This window comes from Melanotaenia boesemani, chromosome 22 (genome assembly GCF_017639745.1).
Source record: "Melanotaenia boesemani isolate fMelBoe1 chromosome 22, fMelBoe1.pri, whole genome shotgun sequence".
Taxonomy (NCBI): domain Eukaryota; kingdom Metazoa; phylum Chordata; class Actinopteri; order Atheriniformes; family Melanotaeniidae; genus Melanotaenia; species Melanotaenia boesemani.
Window position 1 is genome coordinate 11,997,685 of NC_055703.1, and position 18,867 is coordinate 12,016,551.

Sequence of the window (18,867 nt, forward strand, 5' to 3'; positions counted from 1 at the left end):
AGGCTCCTAAAGGTTGTACGAGAAAGAAACCATTCTCTATCTCCCTCCCCATCTTACATGGCTATATTCTGAACAGAGGAACTCTCACCCCTTACATATAAAGTAGCTGCCAACTCTCCACTGGTAATCATTTCGTCAGATGGCTCAGATGTGTTAGATAAACAATCACATAGTGAAATATACAATGAGTTGATCATCTGAGCTCGTATTGACCTAATTTTAAGATCTGGTTAGGACTCTGTTCTAGGTTCTTTACAATACATTATATAAACTATTGCATATAAAAGCAAAAATGCAGGAATAAACAGTGACTAGGGACCAAGAGACGCTAACGCTGATTCATCATCCAGCCAACTAATGTGGTCCCAACTGAAATACCCTGCAGGCTGGATTGTAATGGGGCCACTAATGTTCCCAAGAGGATGAAACCAAATGGCTTTGTCAATCCTCTGATTTTTCATCAGCAGCTGCTGTGTCATTGACAGTTGTAGTTTATGTGAAATGTCTTTGCAGCTATTTGACAGACTGCAGTGTCAGACGGTGCACATATCCAGTGCTTTACTTTCATTCTGGGTCTCCCCTAGTTGAACATGGGCTTACAAAAAACATCCATTTTCATCTTAGAGTGGCCCTTTAAGCAGCCACTCCGTACATCCACTTTCTCAAACGTGGTGCTTTAGTTTCAGTCTTTTTATAGCCCCCTGTAGCTAAAAATCCATTTTCGTCCGATTGGTAGGCTTTTTGGAAGCCTTTTGCTTGTAAGCTCTACTTCATTCTTTTGACATTGTGGAAGTTCTAGGGGTGAATTATAAACCTACTTACTACTACTACAAATGCTATCTGAAGAGTTAAATATTATTTTAAGACAGCCGTCTTCAAAGAGCTTCAAAGTTTCTTACTGCACAGTCAGTAATTCCATTACTATTACACTACTATTACATTATTATATACAATGCAACTCAAATGTACAAACTGGATGTAAATCCACTGAAACGACCACAGTTTGGCAAATTTTTGGATCAGATGTGCTTTGTCCAAAAGATCCACAATGAGATGATGTCAGATGAGTAGAAAGCCGACATTTATAATGTTCAGAGAAGTCTGGGTTTTCTATTTTTTGGGGGGATCTTAAGGGTGTTACTTTATACAAATTAAAGTTTACTCACATTTATTATGAGCTCCAGACATTGTAACATAGAATAAGAGAAGTAACTATTTCTGTGTAATAGAATGTTTCTATTACTTCTTATATGCTGCTGCTGTCTCTTAAATTATTTCTGCTGCACTTTAAAGTGGCTTGTGGCCTCAGCCTTTTTGTTTTGCTGGTCCTCAAGCAAACACAACAAGGCAAACTTACACAAACACACACACTTACTTATGTGTCCTTGTGATCTCCATACAGCAGTCACAAAGACTAATGTCTTTACATTTATTTAATGTTAAATGGGAAGCTGTGAGCTAAACACACATGCACAGTCACATAACAGTCAACTCTAATGTCCTCATCTGGGGTTACCATGGTAACCGGATGTATCTGGTAGGGAAAGAGGATATGCATCTGGTGTTTGTTTGCCTCGCTAACTTGAAGTAAATCACTGAGTGCCATGATCTCTTAACCCTGTCAGTCTTTTATTTCTTTTGGCAAGGAGCAGAGAGATGAGGGAGAGGAGGGGAGATTAAGGAAGAATAGAGGTGAGAGGACAAGGGGAAGAAAACAGAGAGGAATGATGGATGGACTGAGGTGACAGCAGAAGGTGTTGTCCTTGGTGTTGATTGTAGTCCTTCCTGACACAGACAAAAAAAAAAAAAAAAAAAGAAAAGAAAAAAGAACTCACCTGTTGATGCACTCACATCTAAGTAGAAGTCAATCTGAGATTCACAGTTAGAAAATGAAACAGAAGAGGCTGTTATTTAAGTTAGTGGTATGACCAAGAAAGTAATCCTGCTATATGTCATTGTTAGCGAAGTCTCTACATCTTTTTTTTTTACAGTGTGAACACAAAATAAGTCCTGGACAACTTTAACACAGTTAATTATTTTTTCACCAAAAAACATTCTTTTGTGTCTCATCAGGGAAACATCTAGCCATGTAAAAGATTGCAATGTCAACTCAAAACCCAAATTCCACAACAAAACATAAATGCAACTTGTGAGCCACTTAAACCGTAAACTTCAGGGATTGGGATGATGTTCGACTTCACAGCTGTTTGTGTAATACTATTTCCCAAACTCTCCAGCCATCAGATGGGGATTTATTCATCTTTTAAATGTGAAGCACTTGACATTTTGTGACTATTTTAACAATTATTTTACTCTTTGGTACGATTTCCATGTCCGGTAGCATGAATAAAGGGTGAAAATCATATCATAGATCATGACTGGGTTGGCATTGGACTGTTTGTTTCATGTCACACTTGACAAATGAATCAGCTTAGTGAAATAGATGTCAAAACCTCTGGAATTTTCTTTACCATATACATACATTTGACTGACATCTCTGTCAGCAAGCATAAAACACACGCATTTACACACATTCAACAAGTCTCAAGTTATAAGTAAAGTTATTCAGATGTCCTTTGATTTCTGTTGGTTTGTTTTTAAGCTAATTCCACTTCCACAAACACAGTCATGTTTATCTTGTTTTTATCACCTTAGAGGATATTACACTGGAGGAGCACATTTCCTGGAGACATTATATGAAACCAAGTGAGCTTTAACTTGTACAGTAACTGATTCAATTTGACAACGAAAATACTGAAGATGCAAAGCTGTCACTGAAATCTAATATATTTTATACAAATACTCTTTCATGCTGGATGGAAGATAAAATTACTGGATGATTGCTGATCACAATCAGTCAGACATCAGATAATTATGATGTTTTCCAAAGCATGATCACCAGAGACGCAGACGCATCAGTCTGACAGCAGTATCAGCTGATAGCCGACTTGTCGACAATTAAAGGGTAACGTCAGCTGATGGCAGTAGCTTTTGTTCTTTTGGTTGCAGGGACTTTGCAACTAGCAACAGATTTACATTTAATTTGGTTTGGTTGTGCAAACATTGAAAAGTTCATGATTTGGCATGGCTTTAACATGCTACATATTTTATTCCTTTCCTTGCACTTAAGAGGAAATAAATGCCAAAATAAATCGTTATTAGCCGTCAGTCAAATGATGTTTTTTAACATCAGCACTGGCTGCATTTTTAAAATAGTTATGTTATCAGGACGCTGATGCTGCTGGAGGAGATATCTACTCATCTATCTCAAAATATAAAGCATAAATATTCCAGAAAAGGCATCCAAAAGCCAAACAGGAGATTTATTTATTTATGTTATAATCAGTTATATATTAATCATTCTCATCTGTTTGATGAATAATTTCAATCACTGTAAATAATTTTAAACACATTATGATCAAGTCCCACCTGCTCAGCAGTGTGTGTGTAACCAGATGGTAATCCTTTTGATGATGAAGAGATTTGACAAGACTCATCCTCATCGTTACTGATTACAGGAGAGGAAGGAAAAAAAATCCTTTTGCTCATCTACTACTGCCCAAGAACAAACAGAATATTCTGAATAACAGAAATGACCACGATTGCTGTGAAGATGAGGTGACTGGAAAGCACAAACAAGATGAAAACAAAAACATGAAATGAAAACGTCTGCAGATTTGATCTGTTTTGCATGCAGAGCAACTCCCAGGCTGAAAGAGCTCGAACATATTCCACAGACTGAGCTATTTGTTTATTCAGAGGAGGGTCATGTCTGTTGGAGCCTAAGTGCAGCTGGTGTGTGAGTTTGTGTTAAAAGCCTGCGCTACAGTAAACATTTCATTCTGGGTACATTCTGCCCATTTGTGGCTTTGCTTGCTGTGTGGGAAGAAATGTAAGTTAAAATTCTTTGGGTCTCTTTTAGTCCAAAACCATTTTTTATTTACATTAAGTAAGTTGTGTTATGTGCTTATGTGGATGGACTGTGACAGTGAGCAGCACAGAAGTCCTCTAGGCTACAGAGCAGAGCAGCATTAACGACAATAGAGGTGACATTGATTAAGCAGGACACAGCTTGAAAAGGAGAAGGTGTTATTGAGAAGGATTGCAAACTGGCTTGCAGCCAGAAAAAGCTAAAGCAGCTTGAATATGGATTTCTGTATGAAAATTGTCAATTGGATGCCTGAAAGGGTATCAGCTGATCTATCACTTGATGTGGGCTGACAATGAGCTCAGCTGATGTACTAACTGTGGGTTGAGTTTGACTTCCAGGCTTTCTTGAACTACCCATATACCCTCATGTGTGTGAAATTTGGTTAGTGCCATAGATTAAATTAACCTAAACCAGTGAGCTTCATACCGTACATTTTTTATCTACCAGAATCAAATACCATTAACTTTTCCCAGATGTATTTTGTCTCAATGGTTAAATTTCACTATTTTTCTGCAGCTCATTTACACACCGACCCACACAGACTCACACCAGAGCAGTCAGAGATACGCCAGGCCAGTAGCAGACCTTCACATGATGCTCACAGATCAATTATCTGCTGACAGCTAGGGAGGCTGTAAATTGGAGCTGTTATTAATATTGACTCAAATTAAAGTCTTGGCTGCTAGATGTGTGAACCTGAACCTTCAATAAATCCACTGCTTCTTTTTTTCTGTTGCTTTCTTCCTGCTTCCAGCAGCTGAGCACATCACTTAGGGCCACAATAAGCTCAAATACACACATCAAAAATAAAAAAAATATGCAGCTTTCATGGCAAAAACTTCTGATTTTTAACTAGCTGTGGATATAACCATAGCGGTAGTTGATTAAAAAATGCTCACATTTTACCTAATGGGTCAGAAATTTTTCAGAGCACAGTGTGTGTTTTTGGTGTTTTATCCGCCAGGAAACTCCATGAATCTTTGCAGACAGTCCATAAAAAATCAGTATTATAGTAGTTTGCTAGCTAGCTTATTGGCTAGATGCATGTACAAATCATCAACACTTTAACCAAAAAACCATAGGCTTTGTGAACATTTTACTTATCTTTGTAAAACAGGTTAGTAAAAATAACTTTAAAATAATAATTGTTTGTATATCAGTATACCCGTGTCTGTTAGACTAATTAACTAAAGAACAAGCCGTGATAACATTGGTAACATGGACTAAAAATAAGTTAGCAAGGCTCTTGAAAAATGTATACCCTATTACTTATTTTACTAGAACAGGTTAATGTTAAGTAATTTCTGCAGAGACTTTAATTTCAATCAGGTGTGTTGGAGCAGGGAAACATCTAAACCCTGCATTATGATGTCTTTTAAGGACCACTGGACATGACAGGATTGTATTAATTTATTCTAATATGCCCGATTTAATTTCAAAACCAATACAATCCAGTTTTTGCAAAGGAACCTTTTTTTTTTTCTTAGTGTGACCTTTAAAGGGTTAAGGGTTTAATGCACTATAACACAACTGAAATGAATGGGTCTATCAGGCTGAAAAGCAACTGAGCTGACCTATTTATCTGGATCAGGCATGTTGGAAAAGATATAATACATGAAAAGCAGGTATGGTCAGCAACCTAGATTTGGAAATGTAATTATCCATTATTTTATATGAACTGCAGGTATATTTTCGGCTTTTCTTGGTGTACAAAAAGAAGAAAAAAAGAGCATCATCCTTCCAAATACACTGTGTCTTTGTGAGAGGCAGAGGGTTAGTTTGTTCATATTCTAATCATGTTTGTGTCGCCTCACAGCTAAGCTCTCCACCACAAATAATTACTCTTTCCCTCCCCTTTTTTCTCCATGCCCTTCAGTTTCTTAAAATCATTATTGTGATAATTGCCAGCTTTCAGCCTACATTTTCAGTGATATGGTTTCTATTTTTATTTTTTATTTTCACCATTGCCACTTGTAGTTGGCAATGGTGACTGATGTGGAGGTCTGAAGCAAAAATCTGGAAAATGATAGCCAGACGCACACAAATACATGCTAGTTGTTCTAAAAAATTCACCCTCAGAAAGTCCTACCTTCTCTAAGGCATATCAACTGAAACTGAAACAGATATAAAGAAAGGGAAATGTTTTGTCTTTCAAAGCATAAGAGAAACCCATGGGCTTCAGCAAGCTGCACATCAGCTTGTGCAACACACTAAAGAAACCAAAAGTACGAAAATGCTTTACTACATGGACTGAGGTTCTGCTTTATTACTTTTTTTTCTTCACATTTTACCCCAAAAGTGTACAAAAAAATTTGAGAGAAAGAGTTTAATATGACTTTACTTCCATCTAAGTTTGCTTGATCATTTCAGCTGCTCAACAGTTTGGGGCCTCTTTTCTTCACATCTACATATTGTTTATATTTAGTCATGTCCTACAATGCATCCACACACCAGAGTCTGACTTCATTTGTAGATGATCTTGAAGGAGAACAATAAAACAACAGTAAGGTCATACACTGACAGCTAACATTGATTAACAATAAGAAAGAAGTTGTTCACATTGTCTTGAAGGTCTAATGATAAAATGTTTAAGGTTAAATGGGCAACGAACACCTGAGATATTTCTCTTTAATTTGCACTTAAATATTCAAAGTCATAGCTGTGTCTGAGGAAGTAGCGCAGGTGGTCCTTTGACACGCTTCATGAATATTCAGCACATCTCCATTAATGATTTCTATTTTGGATGGAACACAGCAGGTATTAAATCCCTATAATTTGCATAGTTGCTCTACAAATATTTTATTTAGGAATAAGTTGATATTTTACAATAACAGCCCAAAGAGTATATAGAAGAGTAGAGAAATTGCATTACATTAAGAAAAAATATAAATATACTGCAACATGAATTAAAGTGACTGGTTTGTCATTAAACTCAAATGCCTGCCTTTGCAAACTCTCCTGTGTCACACCAATGTGAAAGTCCCATTTGGCAAGCTGTTAACTCTACTCGTTTTGATGAATCACTCTGTACAATATCACGTACAGGTCAGCTGATGACTAAATCCCAGGATCCACCATGCTACATTACTCAGTGTGATTCAACAAATTCTTATGTCATGAGGGAAGCTGTGATATGTAAGAGCTTGGAGGTTTTTACGCTTGGTAACACCCTAACGACACTCATCTTTCATTTCTTTAAAAGGTGGTCTTGATATGAGAGTGCCTTCCTCCTGCTGTCCTTCAATTATGTGTATGTTTACTTACCGTCTGACCAGATTCAAGACTGTCCTCACTGCTTTCTGCTTTAAATGTCAGGAAAGGGAAGAGGAAGAGCACTGATGTGTGTAAAATGTCAGGAATCTCATTTTGACTACGCTTCATTCTGCAGGACACTAATGCTGCATCATCACTGTCAACTTGTTTGCTTTCGAATGTGAACCAGTGTGAAATCACACTGCTGCCTACTCACTGTTAAAGTCATGACATTACTTACATGATACATTAGACTCTTTTACTCACTATTTCCTTGCATTGGTTTCTAAACTACACCAAAGATAACTGAAACTCTATTTAAGACCAGAAACTCTAGATACACACATGCATACACTCATGTATTTTCAAGTATTCTGGATGATTAGATCTCTGCCCAAGTTGCAATTATGCTGCATTCAGTGATATCTGGAAATTAGAATTGGAGTGACTTAATGGTTTTTGAGCAGTTGCATCGGCATGCTGATTAGTCACTCATTCTGCCACCTGCATGTTCCATTTTCTCATATTTTTAGTTGTCTTTGGAGGATTTTATGGAGCGTTGTATGAAGTACATTTGAGCAGTCAGTTTCTTACTTTTCAGATAGAAAGAAGAGAACACACTCTCACTTCTTCTCCCAACTGAGCGCGCTCTGACACTCGGTTGGCTCTTTAGAACAAACTAAGAGTGTTCTGACCATTTCAGGTCTTAAGCTAAAACCTCATAAATTTCATAGTGATTTAAGCAAAACAATATTATATACTGTTGATGCTTTTACACAGATTTTTGGTTTCCTCGTTGTAATTCCTCACTGATTCTCCAAACTCACGGGTATTTCACCTTAAAGCAAATGAGCTAAATTAAATTGAATTTAATTTATATATTTGCATTAATCAACCAAATAAAGGTGCTAATTATATAGTGTCCTTTTTGTTCCCCCATTTATAGTGATACAAATTTAACACATTTTCAGTCATCCATGTGTTTCTGTAGAGTTATACTGGAGGTTAAACTTGTGTAGGTGTACTCAGAGTATAAACATAGTTTAAAATTGGTTCAATTTTAACTCAAAAATAATGCATGAGTCATTTGGTTGTGATGTTTAAAAGCCTGAGAACAATAGCAACAATATTTTCATCAGAAGGCTGCTGTTGATTAATAATCCTGGTCATGCTAAAGCGCTGTTTTTCTCCCTTTTAAAATTCTGTAAAAAAATGTTTGTCAAAAATTATGTGCCATTAACAGAGTTATCATTTAAGAGCACCAGGACGCCATGCAGTGTTTATTTCATCCTAACAGTACTGCGTTTGTGGGCTGGATGCCAGTTTTTTTGCATTGTGTGCCACTGTTGTAGCCATTTGTCTCAGTATTGCATGCAAACACACAACAATCAGAGAGCTTCATGCACACCTAGACTGACACCAAGAGACATAGAAAGAAGGATATTGGTTTAGAATCTCATATCCTGTTTTATTGTTCAAATATGGCAGAACAAGATATACAGTACACAGTTCAAAGAAACACACCCACACAGCCCAACGCAGATGTGGACATATGGAAGGCCAAACAAAGAAAGCTCAGTTTTTTACGGTTGTTCACACACATAAAGCTCCAAATCTCACCATGATTGATACAGACAGGAGTGTCTCAGGGGAGCCACTGATCAAACATCCCCATTGGCGCTGTGCAAACACACACACTCACGCATCTTTAGACAGATGAACAGATTAACCACACAGGTCAACAAGACAATTAGCGTATTAAAGGGGATGTTTTTTTTTTCCCAAGGAGATTAAGGATCTGGTGACAATAAAAGATTAAACTGAAAAGTCTATAAAGTCCTCCTTAAGAGAGAATCCACGCGTTTCAATGAGTCCAAAGTGATGGTGTTCGTGGATTTCATGGGGATGAGTGCATTTTCCAGCTCAAAGCAAACTTAAAGTAGCTGAAAATCATTTTACATTTAACATAAAAATCCAACTTCTCAGCAGCAGGTTGACATTTAAGGACTTTGGCAAATCCCACAGCAAAGGGAGCCTTCCTCGCCCACACTGGCTAAAAATGTCGCCTACGCACTGACAGGTTAAGCACTTAACGAGAAAAACCAGAATCACATTAATTTGTTTTCGTGACTAAAGGCCACTTTAAACAAAAGTAAGCTGATCTGACAGCATTTGTATGATTTCCTGCTCCATAAAATTTAAAACTAAAACCTATTAAAAACTGAAATTTAAAATCTTGTGCTTTTAGATCTTCAAAATACTCTCAAAAGAAAAAAAAAATCCAAAACCCTCATTTTTTCATATTAAATCACTTTTTTTTCAACATAAACATAACTGTGGTCAAACAGCAAAGCAAATAATTAGCTAAAATAATTAAATAATCACCTTTACAGTAGCTGTCACTATCTTTCAGTTGAAAACCTTATTTCCAGTAGTGTTTTTATTCTCTCTCAAAGAAACTTTCTCCCTTAATTTAAACAGCTATTTCAGAATGGTATGGATGGGTTTAATAAGCTGTTAAGCCTTAATGTAAGAGTTTAGGAGGGAAGACGTTGAACTCAAAAAGCTGGAGGGTTTTCAGTCGACAAGCAGTGATTGTCTGAGTTAACCTCCTTGGCCTCAGCTCTGCCATCTGAATCACTGCTTGGCTTTAACTGCTTAAACACTACTACAGGGGAAAAAAAAGCTCCTCACATCAGCACTGAGCCTCAAAAAGCCAGACTCCCGTGTGTCTTATGGGATTCAACACAGTGTATGAATGCACTTAAATGAAAATTATATAATAAATAATCTGTTTCTGATCATAAAAATTCATTTCATATACCCCAAAAAACAATAAAAATCAATGGTAGCATACAGCTTGAAAACCAAACCCAAAAAAAAAAGCGCATCCATGTACAAACAAGCTGAGTGATGAAACATTTTTTTAATTAGGTTTTGGTATTAATGATGTACAGATGTGTTCTTGGCAACTCATAGTGTACTATATTGTTAGATTATTTCTCAGCTTCCCCAAATGACTGCCCCTAATCCACCTGACAACTTGAGAAAGTTAGTGTTGCTTGTGGAGCTTAGTCGTTGACGTCAAACCGATGAGGTGTGTGTGGATTTCGAAGGTGAATCCATCTTAACTTGACGATTGTCTTGGTGCTGCCTTAGGAGAACACACTTGGTTAATGCAACATTGTTATACAATACCTAAAACTCAGCTGAGAGGTTAGGGGGGGGCACATCTTTTTCTGTAACCAGCCGATGTGTGGAAAATGGAGGACAAACATCTGAAGAGGGAGCTAAAATCCTGGAAGCTTAAATAAGAGCCATGTCCTAAAGTGGACACTCAAGATACAAACAGTTCAACAAAAGCTTGCACAAACCAAAAGTTCAACATACTGAACCACGTTTGTTTGAAAAATCCAGCCACTCACAACAGGACTCTGGTAACGTTACATCCTTTTCAGCTACAAACATGAACATTTGAGCGACGTTTATCTATGTGGAAAGCACTGATTTTTGTAGACAAAAGTGCTCAAATACTTTTTCTACCTGAAATACTCATAAGGACATTAAGGATCTGTCAAGTTTTTTTTAAGTGTAATGATAAACCAAACTTTCTACAAAATATAATTTTCTTCTAAAAGGGCAGTTTCTGAGTGTCAGATCACAGTGAGGCCTACATGTGCATGTCTATCTTTAGAGTGCTTCGCATGTTTTCTGGGCAGACTCCCAGCTGAGAGAAGAACAAGGGATGTAATCATTGCTGCTAGGTGTTGAACAGCAGTCAGTGAGTAAACTAGCATGTTTAGCTAGCTGGCCTGATGGGACGGTCACTTAGCATTGATCTGAGGCTACATTTTCTATTCAACCAGCCCTATGTCCAGCTAGCTCAAGTGGGAGGTAACCAGAATGGGTGGCTAGCTTTTGGTTTGGCTAGTTTTGTTAGCTAGTCAGCAAAGTAGGCTGACTGGTTGGCTGGTTCAGGCTTTGTGCCCAGGTCTTACTGACTTCTCCCCTGGTAAGCCAGGCCGGGCTGATGTTTCCTGGGCTGCTGGTTTTTCAGTCTGCGTGCCTCTGTCAGTCGATGTCACTTCCTGTTGTCTGTGGAGGAGTTAGCTGTAGTGTCCGTCTTTGCAGGAGTTTCCTCTGTATTTCCAGGAGATTGCACTGGCGCTGCATTGGGCCCACCCCCATTTTGAAGTGTTTCTTGTTTGTACTGTTGCAAGGCGCGACTGATGGCATCCTCAACCAATCGCTTGCTGACCCTCAGTAACTCCGCCTCATCGGGCTCAGACCGGCGGCGCCCACCTGAGTAGAAGAAAAACCACAAAACTGTATATTTTGGTAGAGTTGATTATAAATGCAGTGGGGTGAAAAGTGTAAATTTAGGTTGTGCTTTTTATCAATATGGGAAATGGAAAACATATAGATTTTTCATTCAGGATTGATTGAATTAATGCACCATAAAGTCATCTGGCAACCACCACAATTACCAAGATGTTGAAAACCAACACTAATTTGATTGAAACCAAAGTTACAGCCACACTGCTGCTGTTTTTGCAACAATTTGCATCAGAAACGACATTTACTGTCATTAAAACAGCAGAGAAATATAATGTGAAGACTTTCCCCAAACTATTTATGGTAGTGGCAAAGTAGTGGAACTTTAAAAATAGTGTGAATTTTCTCAGAAACACCACACAGAGCATACTTGCAGTTGTGAGATAGTTGTGACTCGTAATTAACTACAAATAACTATACTAACACTTTTAATTGCTTGACATCCCTACATTACAGTATGCACAGAGCTTGGATCTAAGAAAGAAAAATGGTGATACTATAAACCCGACATTAATGCGAATGTTTGGACACATGAAATCCTCTGGTATATACTGTAAATCTTGCATACTGTACTTAAAATTCTCACAATGCCACTCATTTCTTTAGATTTTCCCCAAATGGAAATAGTTCAAACAATTCTTGAGAGCTGGAATGGTCATATTTGATGTGAAAACTTCTTCAACACAACCCTCTAAGGCCTCATCCTGGTCCTCGAGGGCCAGTGTCCTGCAGGTTTGAGAAGTTTCCTCACTGCACACACACACACACACACACACACACACACACCTGACTCAAATCAGTGGATAATTAGACTAGAGGATCCCTGCTCTAAGGCAAGGTACCTTGCAATGTTTTAAAGTGGTATTCAGAAATAGTCCTACATATGTCCTGAGGGACATCCAAAAGCTCTTCTTTGGATGTTAAATGCAACAGGTCTGATGGAGGATTAATTACTCCATCAGACCTGCTGGCTTCTTTCCACCTCAGGTTTGCACATTTTTAAGAAAAATGCATCTGTGGGTGAGCAGCAGAGTTGAGTATGTGGGTTGGACCCATGAATAACTTGCCAATAGGGTAACAGCTTTTGGTGAAGGTAGTATGATGGTGTGGGATGGTATTTCCCTCACTGGGGAAAAAAAAAGCTTGTCATCATTGGAGGCTATCTCAATGCAAAGAGATATCACGATAAGATTCTGTAACCAGTGGTACTCCCAAATCTCCACATTCCGGGGCCTAACTCCTTGCTTGTTTTCCAGAAACTACATCTAGAATTTGGGAGTAGAGAGGATGGAATAGTCTGCCTGCAGTTCGGATTTCAACCCTACTAAACCCTTGTGGAATCAGCTGGGTGTGCTGTTTGTACCAGAGTGACCAATACAACCACACAGACTGACTTGCGACAAATGCTGGTTGAAGAACGGGATACCATCTCATAGCAGTGTGTGACCAAGCAGTTGTGGCTGTCTATGGTTCTCCCACACGCTACTGAGGTCCCTGTTTGTTAAACAAAATGGCCAATATGTCTCATTAGCTCCATTAGCACAGCCACCTGTCAGGTACACACACCTGTAACACTTAAACAGCTATTTAGACTCCGGCGCATCTGTGAGTGAAATCATAGGTTAACTTTCAAAGTTACAACAGTGTGAAAATAAAGATATAAGCAGTAACGGAAAACTTCAAATTGAAGCTTTAGTGACATTTAAGTCCATGTATGGTAGGTTTAACTGTAGCTACAGTCTAAGTGGTTTCTCGTGTTGTGAAGGCACAAAATGTGCAAAGTGAAATAAAAGATTAACTATTGATATAATATAGGAGTACATGTATAGTTATTATAGACTGAATCAAGCAACAAAGGCTGGATGCCACAACAGAAGAAAAGATGTGACAGATACAGAGACGATAATAGATGTCTCACAGCTCCTCTATGGTTTTAGTCAGTGTCCTGTGGTGATGAGAAATAGAATCTATTTAAGAGTCAAAGCTTTTCAACACAGACAAATGGCAGGCAGAGATATAGAACACGAGTCAGACAGACGGTGAGCCAGCGAGAAAAAACGGTGAGATGGACACAAAGTCAATAATTCATGAAGAAATACTGTTAGGCTGGCAGGCAGGCTGGAAGATGGACAGCCATCTCTAAACCATTCAGAAAGAAAGTAATAATAATTCACTCAACCATCCGGTTTGTCTAACACACTCACACAAACACACACAGTTTACTGCAGTGGCTCAGAAACACACTATAATAACCACGTCATTATTTGATTACCACGGCCAGGCAGAAGATCCCCAAGCTACTCTTTAAAAACCACAAAATCCCACTGGGCCCATAGCTTTGTTTCATCTGAGAGCAGAGTGGTGCTTTATTATCCGTTATAGAAAGAGACAGAACATGCAGTAGGAGGAGACCGACAGAGAGGATGACAAGGTCTGCTGCAGTCACAGGCAAATCCTCAGGAGAAAGTACAATACATTGAAATCTTTTTTCCCATTTAGCCTTTCAGGCAAACCTTTTGTTTTTCCACTTTTCTCTTGAACTCTGTTTTCCTTTATTCTCTGCATATTAATCTTCATCCTTCAAGGCAAATTATATAAAATGAGAGCGACAGCATCTCAAACCAAAACAAATAGAGCCAAATAAACAAAACCTTCTGGGACTATTTAGCAGCTCTTTATTGGGAAAGACAGCTCAAAGTTCACTTTCTTATCCTGTTTTAGACTGCAAAGAATATCACTATCCCAACGAAGAGGATGCCACATAACAAAGAAGTTAAGATTGCAACACACACAGAGGCACTGTGACGTCGCCAGGTCTGGACAATGTTGCTAAAACTTGACAAAAACAAATAGATGTTTAGTGCTACATCACATTTTTCAGATTCTCATCCTGTTTCTGGGTTAACCACCCTGTTATCTAAGGTTATACACAAAATAAGTAACAAATATATTTTTCTGTCTGCTTGCAAAGCAGTATCACAAAACAAATGTCTTCCCAAAGAATGTGACCTTGATTTAACTTGCTACACATCTCTTTTATCCTATTACTTCTGATCTATCAACAACTCTGTGGGAGGTGTAGCTGAAGCCAGATTAAGTCCCGCGATAATGGCCACTTTTGGGTGATTAAGTCAAATTTCTCGTAACTCTTTAAATAGAAATATTTTGTTGCAGAAATCTTTGACGATCCCGAGGATGGAGGATTTCCAATTTCCATCACAAAGAGTGAAAATCTTGGGTATCAATGAAAGCAAACATCTTCCCAGCATGACTACAGGTCAGATGCACTGCAGCAAACCTTTAAGACAAAGTAGACAATGAAATCAACACACAGATGTTGGATGTACTTAGGAGAGCATTAAAATAATGTAACCGTCTCTATTAAATGGATGTCATGGCAGTGTGTCATCACACTCCCAACACATTCTGTCGACAGCAGCATTGTGCGTCTGCGGATTTAAGTTGTTTATGCCAAATCTTCAGCCTGGTAACAGCAAGCCAAACAGAACAGAGGATTCGTCAGACCAGCCGGTGTACGCACACACCTCACTCACCCATTTATCTTCACCACGTGTTTGCGTCAGCTCCACTTTCCAAAGTGTTTATTCAGCTGGCTTCAACCTTACATGGTGTTCGGTTGTACTTACTTGTGTTTTATTGAGTTATACTTTCTAAGAAGCCCCGCTGCTGTTGCACTGACATGTTATTTGATTACCTGTGGTCTGCCTCCCGGTTTGACTGACTCACACGTCTGTTGTTTTTGTGCATGCATTTTTCCCCTAGCTGACTGAACTGGTCCTACATCTGCCTTACTTGTTAAAATGTAGACGCACTTCTGTGATTGCTTCTTGCAATGCTCTCAAATCCACAGCAACTAACATCTGCTTATTACCACTGATTGGCTCCCAGGCTATGCAGCCAAAAGAAATCAGTCAGTGCTGATGCAGACATATTTTCTGTCCACCAACAATACTCATCACTTTGCTTTACATCCCTCTAAGTGGGTGACAGCTTGTAGCTCATCAAAAATAAAACTGAAGATGCATGCAGTTGTTTTTTTTTTTCTTCTTTTTATGCTGTCAGGAAGATATGTGGAGCCAATAATCTTAAATAAACTACAGTTAAAGCAGTTTATTTAAGCAGTGTAAAGAAATCTGTGGCTTTAAATGGGTTTACGTTGCTGTAGACTTGTCCTCATCAAAAGCCACCTTTAACAGAGATGCAGCATGAGCATATGCTGAACTTATTACAAGTCCATCGGTTTCCTAAAGCCTCGAGCATGTTTGCAAGATGCATGCTTTATTTCCCTACAACTCTTTGTGTGGTAGAGGGAAGTTTTACAGGTTCATGCAAACAAATGTCTGTAATAAAACCGTCATAAGCCATAATATTTGTTGTGAGCAACATTTCCAGAGCTGCAGATAAAGGTTAATGAATTTTCTCTCAAAAAAAGGCTAAAGAGGGCAAGGTCAACAAATAAAGAGTCCAAGAAACAGAGAGGAATGCCTGCAAAAACAAGGGCATTAATGCAGGCTGCACAGTTCATAAACAGCCTCCTTAATGACTTCCTGCCCAGCTCCTTCCAGGGGAGTTAATAGAAATTAAAAGATGTGAGTCAGAGTCCAATTCTGATGCGACTGGATTACAGCAGAATTAGTAAAATACTTGACAATGATAATTCAGATTATTTGAGAAAACATTTAAGATGATCTTTTGTTAATCACAGATTTCAAACTCATTCAAAAAGTTGGGAAAGGTAATTAGAGTATTAATCATCTTGATTTTCTGATGATTATATGACATTAGGATCTTTACTCGTGATCATGGGTACATCTGGTTTTAAATGTTGTTGTTTATGAACGAATATAAGGGCACATACTTGAACGTTTGGCATGGGTGGGACTTTGAGTCAAATCTGAAACACAAGCACAGACATTGAATATTAAATAAGAACAAACACAAAAAAACAAGACTTAGGCAAGAGTTATTTTAGTACATTATGGGAACAGTCACAAAAGCTTCTTTGTCTCTTAACACAAGGGAGATACTTTTGGAGCTACACAGCAGTATTTTAAAGATCAGGTCGGACCCCTGGGCTACAGGAGGAATAAAAAGAAAAGTGCAAAAACTGTAAAGAAAACGCTATCTGGGAAAAAACAGTCATCCTGCTGAAGGCTGCAAGACTCTTCAGAGTAAAACTACCGTACACATGTGAACATTCCTGGGGCTGTTGCAAGGCCCGAAAGCCAGAGAAAGAATATTCAATTATAAAAGTCTGGAAATGATGCAGGGCTGCGGGTAATGAATGTCTGCTGATCTTCAAATGAAGATCTCATTTTGCATTTCCTCTCTCGTTCAGACCAGTTCCTTCATAATTAAAGAATATCCAGAAAATGATGCTTGACTCTGTGTAGCTAAAGTCTGTTCTGCCTGTTTGGTTAGTAAGTCCTTTTATGTGCTTATTCAATCTTGACCTGACAAAATAAAGGCATTTATGATTGCAGTTAAGCCACCCTCTGTACCTGTTTCCCACACACACACTAACACACACAGATAAGCCTTCACACTGAGGATAAACTGATTCCACAGCAACAAGGATGACAGACACACGGAGCTCACTCAATCAGCTTATCTCACACACCTATACATTTGCTGAACATCATCTTACACACCTTTTTTCACATGGTTACTTGTTCTGGGTTTACACCCTTCTTGAATCGCTGCCTATCCATCCCCTACCATCTATACTTTTCCTAACCTCTCACCCTTTATCTAAACATTTTTCCACTTGTTCAGTCTACCTTTTTCGCCAGCACTGTTGTCATGGTGACAGAGATTAGAGCCAGACAGGAACTTCAACTTTGAACAACAACATAAAAATAAGGCTGCATTGATTTCCATCAGTTTTTGGAAGGTTTCTTCTTTCGTCTTTTAAATATCTCCCCTCTCACACATTTGACTTCTCCCTCCAATACCGTGACTTTCTTCTTTCACTTCACAGATACCCCCTTCCTTGTTTTACTAACAGACAAAAAACCCACAGATTTACTTTTTGTGAAAACTTAACATTGTTCTGAAAAGAAATTAAGTGTCTTTAATGTGGAAATGCTCTTTTGCTGCCACATTTGAGAATTGTCTGTAGATAGAACAGCATTGGGAATCATATTGATTATTGCAACAGTTTTTCCACTGCAGAATGAAAACATTGTCTAATTTCTTTTTATTTTACTTTTGTCAAATGCAAAATGGTTTTGAGCAATAGTTCTCCATTTTTTCTGAACCTGAGACATGCATCTGGATCCTCATCAGAAATAGACTTCATAAAAAAAAAAAAAAAAAATGGATGGGAGGGTGGGTTTTAAAAAAGCCATTCTTAAAGGCGAAGCATGTAGCAAAGTCAAACGTCAGTGACAGAAAAAATTGATTTATCATTGAAAACAGTTTCTATTGGTAACTAATTACTATACTAAAATAACTTATGTTTTTATTATCTTAGAATGAGCCATTTCTACATGCCGTGGGTCCACATACATTCATACTGTCTGCATTTTCCTATGGTGTGTCTGAATGGACAAACAACTCTGTGTGTGAAGTTAGAAACCTCAGAGCTTTAAACTGCAGTACTGGCTTTGTTTGACAGATGCTAGAGAACAGTTTGAGATAAGTAATACCTTATAGAAGAACACAATATACATATACAGTTTCCAGTAGTATAGTCATTGTATTACCTGAGGCCACTCACAAATGAAAACATGTTAAGCTCTGGAAAAAATGTGGCCACCATCCATCAGGCAACATCCACAACTGTGCTTGGCATTTGAAGTAATTTTTACAACCATTTTCACCACCAGATGTCAGCCGTTCTTACACACTGTACCTTTAAGGAAGGGAAACGGCAGACCTTATGGAGTGCTAATTCCTCCCCAGAGCCTGAACATCAGCATTATCAAAGCAGTATGGAATCATCTTGGCAGACAACTTAACAAAAGGCAGCAAACATCCAATGAAGAGCTTTGAGAAGCCTAAATAATAAGCCTAAAGAACTATTCCTGAAGATTACTTAAAGAAATGACAAGAAAGCTTGTCTATGAATAAAGCTGCCAAATACCTAATATTGACCTTAACACTCATTAAAACTGCACCAATCCTATTTTTGTTACTACAATCATTGCACCTATTTTCAATTTTCCTGGCAATATCTAAAAACAAACAGAGTGGCTTAAGACTTTTTCACAGTACTGTATGTTGCATCCATGTAACCACCCTTTTAGAGTGTCCTGCAGAGACTCAGCCAACATATACTGTAAGTATTGGCATCAGCCAGGCTCTATTTTCCCCCTCATATCCTT

At 38.2% G+C, this 18,867-nt stretch overlaps 1 protein-coding gene across 5 annotated transcripts in view; it reads right to left on the bottom strand.

Annotated features, from left to right (window-relative positions):
* Positions 1–8,630: 8,630 nt before the first annotated feature.
* LOC121633331 (A-kinase anchor protein 7-like) overlaps positions 8,631–18,867 on the bottom strand; it is a 43,687-nt gene continuing 33,450 nt past the window's right edge. For 4 of the 5 annotated variants that reach the window (XM_041975226.1, XM_041975225.1, XM_041975224.1 and 1 more), the window contains 2 exons: positions 16,398–16,433; positions 8,631–11,485 (listed from right to left, as the gene is read on the bottom strand). In XM_041975226.1, coding sequence (XP_041831160.1) covers positions 11,265–11,485; positions 16,398–16,433 — 257 coding nt within the window. In that variant the 3' untranslated portion in view covers positions 8,631–11,264. The remainder of the gene's footprint in view (positions 11,486–16,397; positions 16,434–18,867) is intronic. The other variant, XM_041975223.1, reaches the window with a different exon arrangement.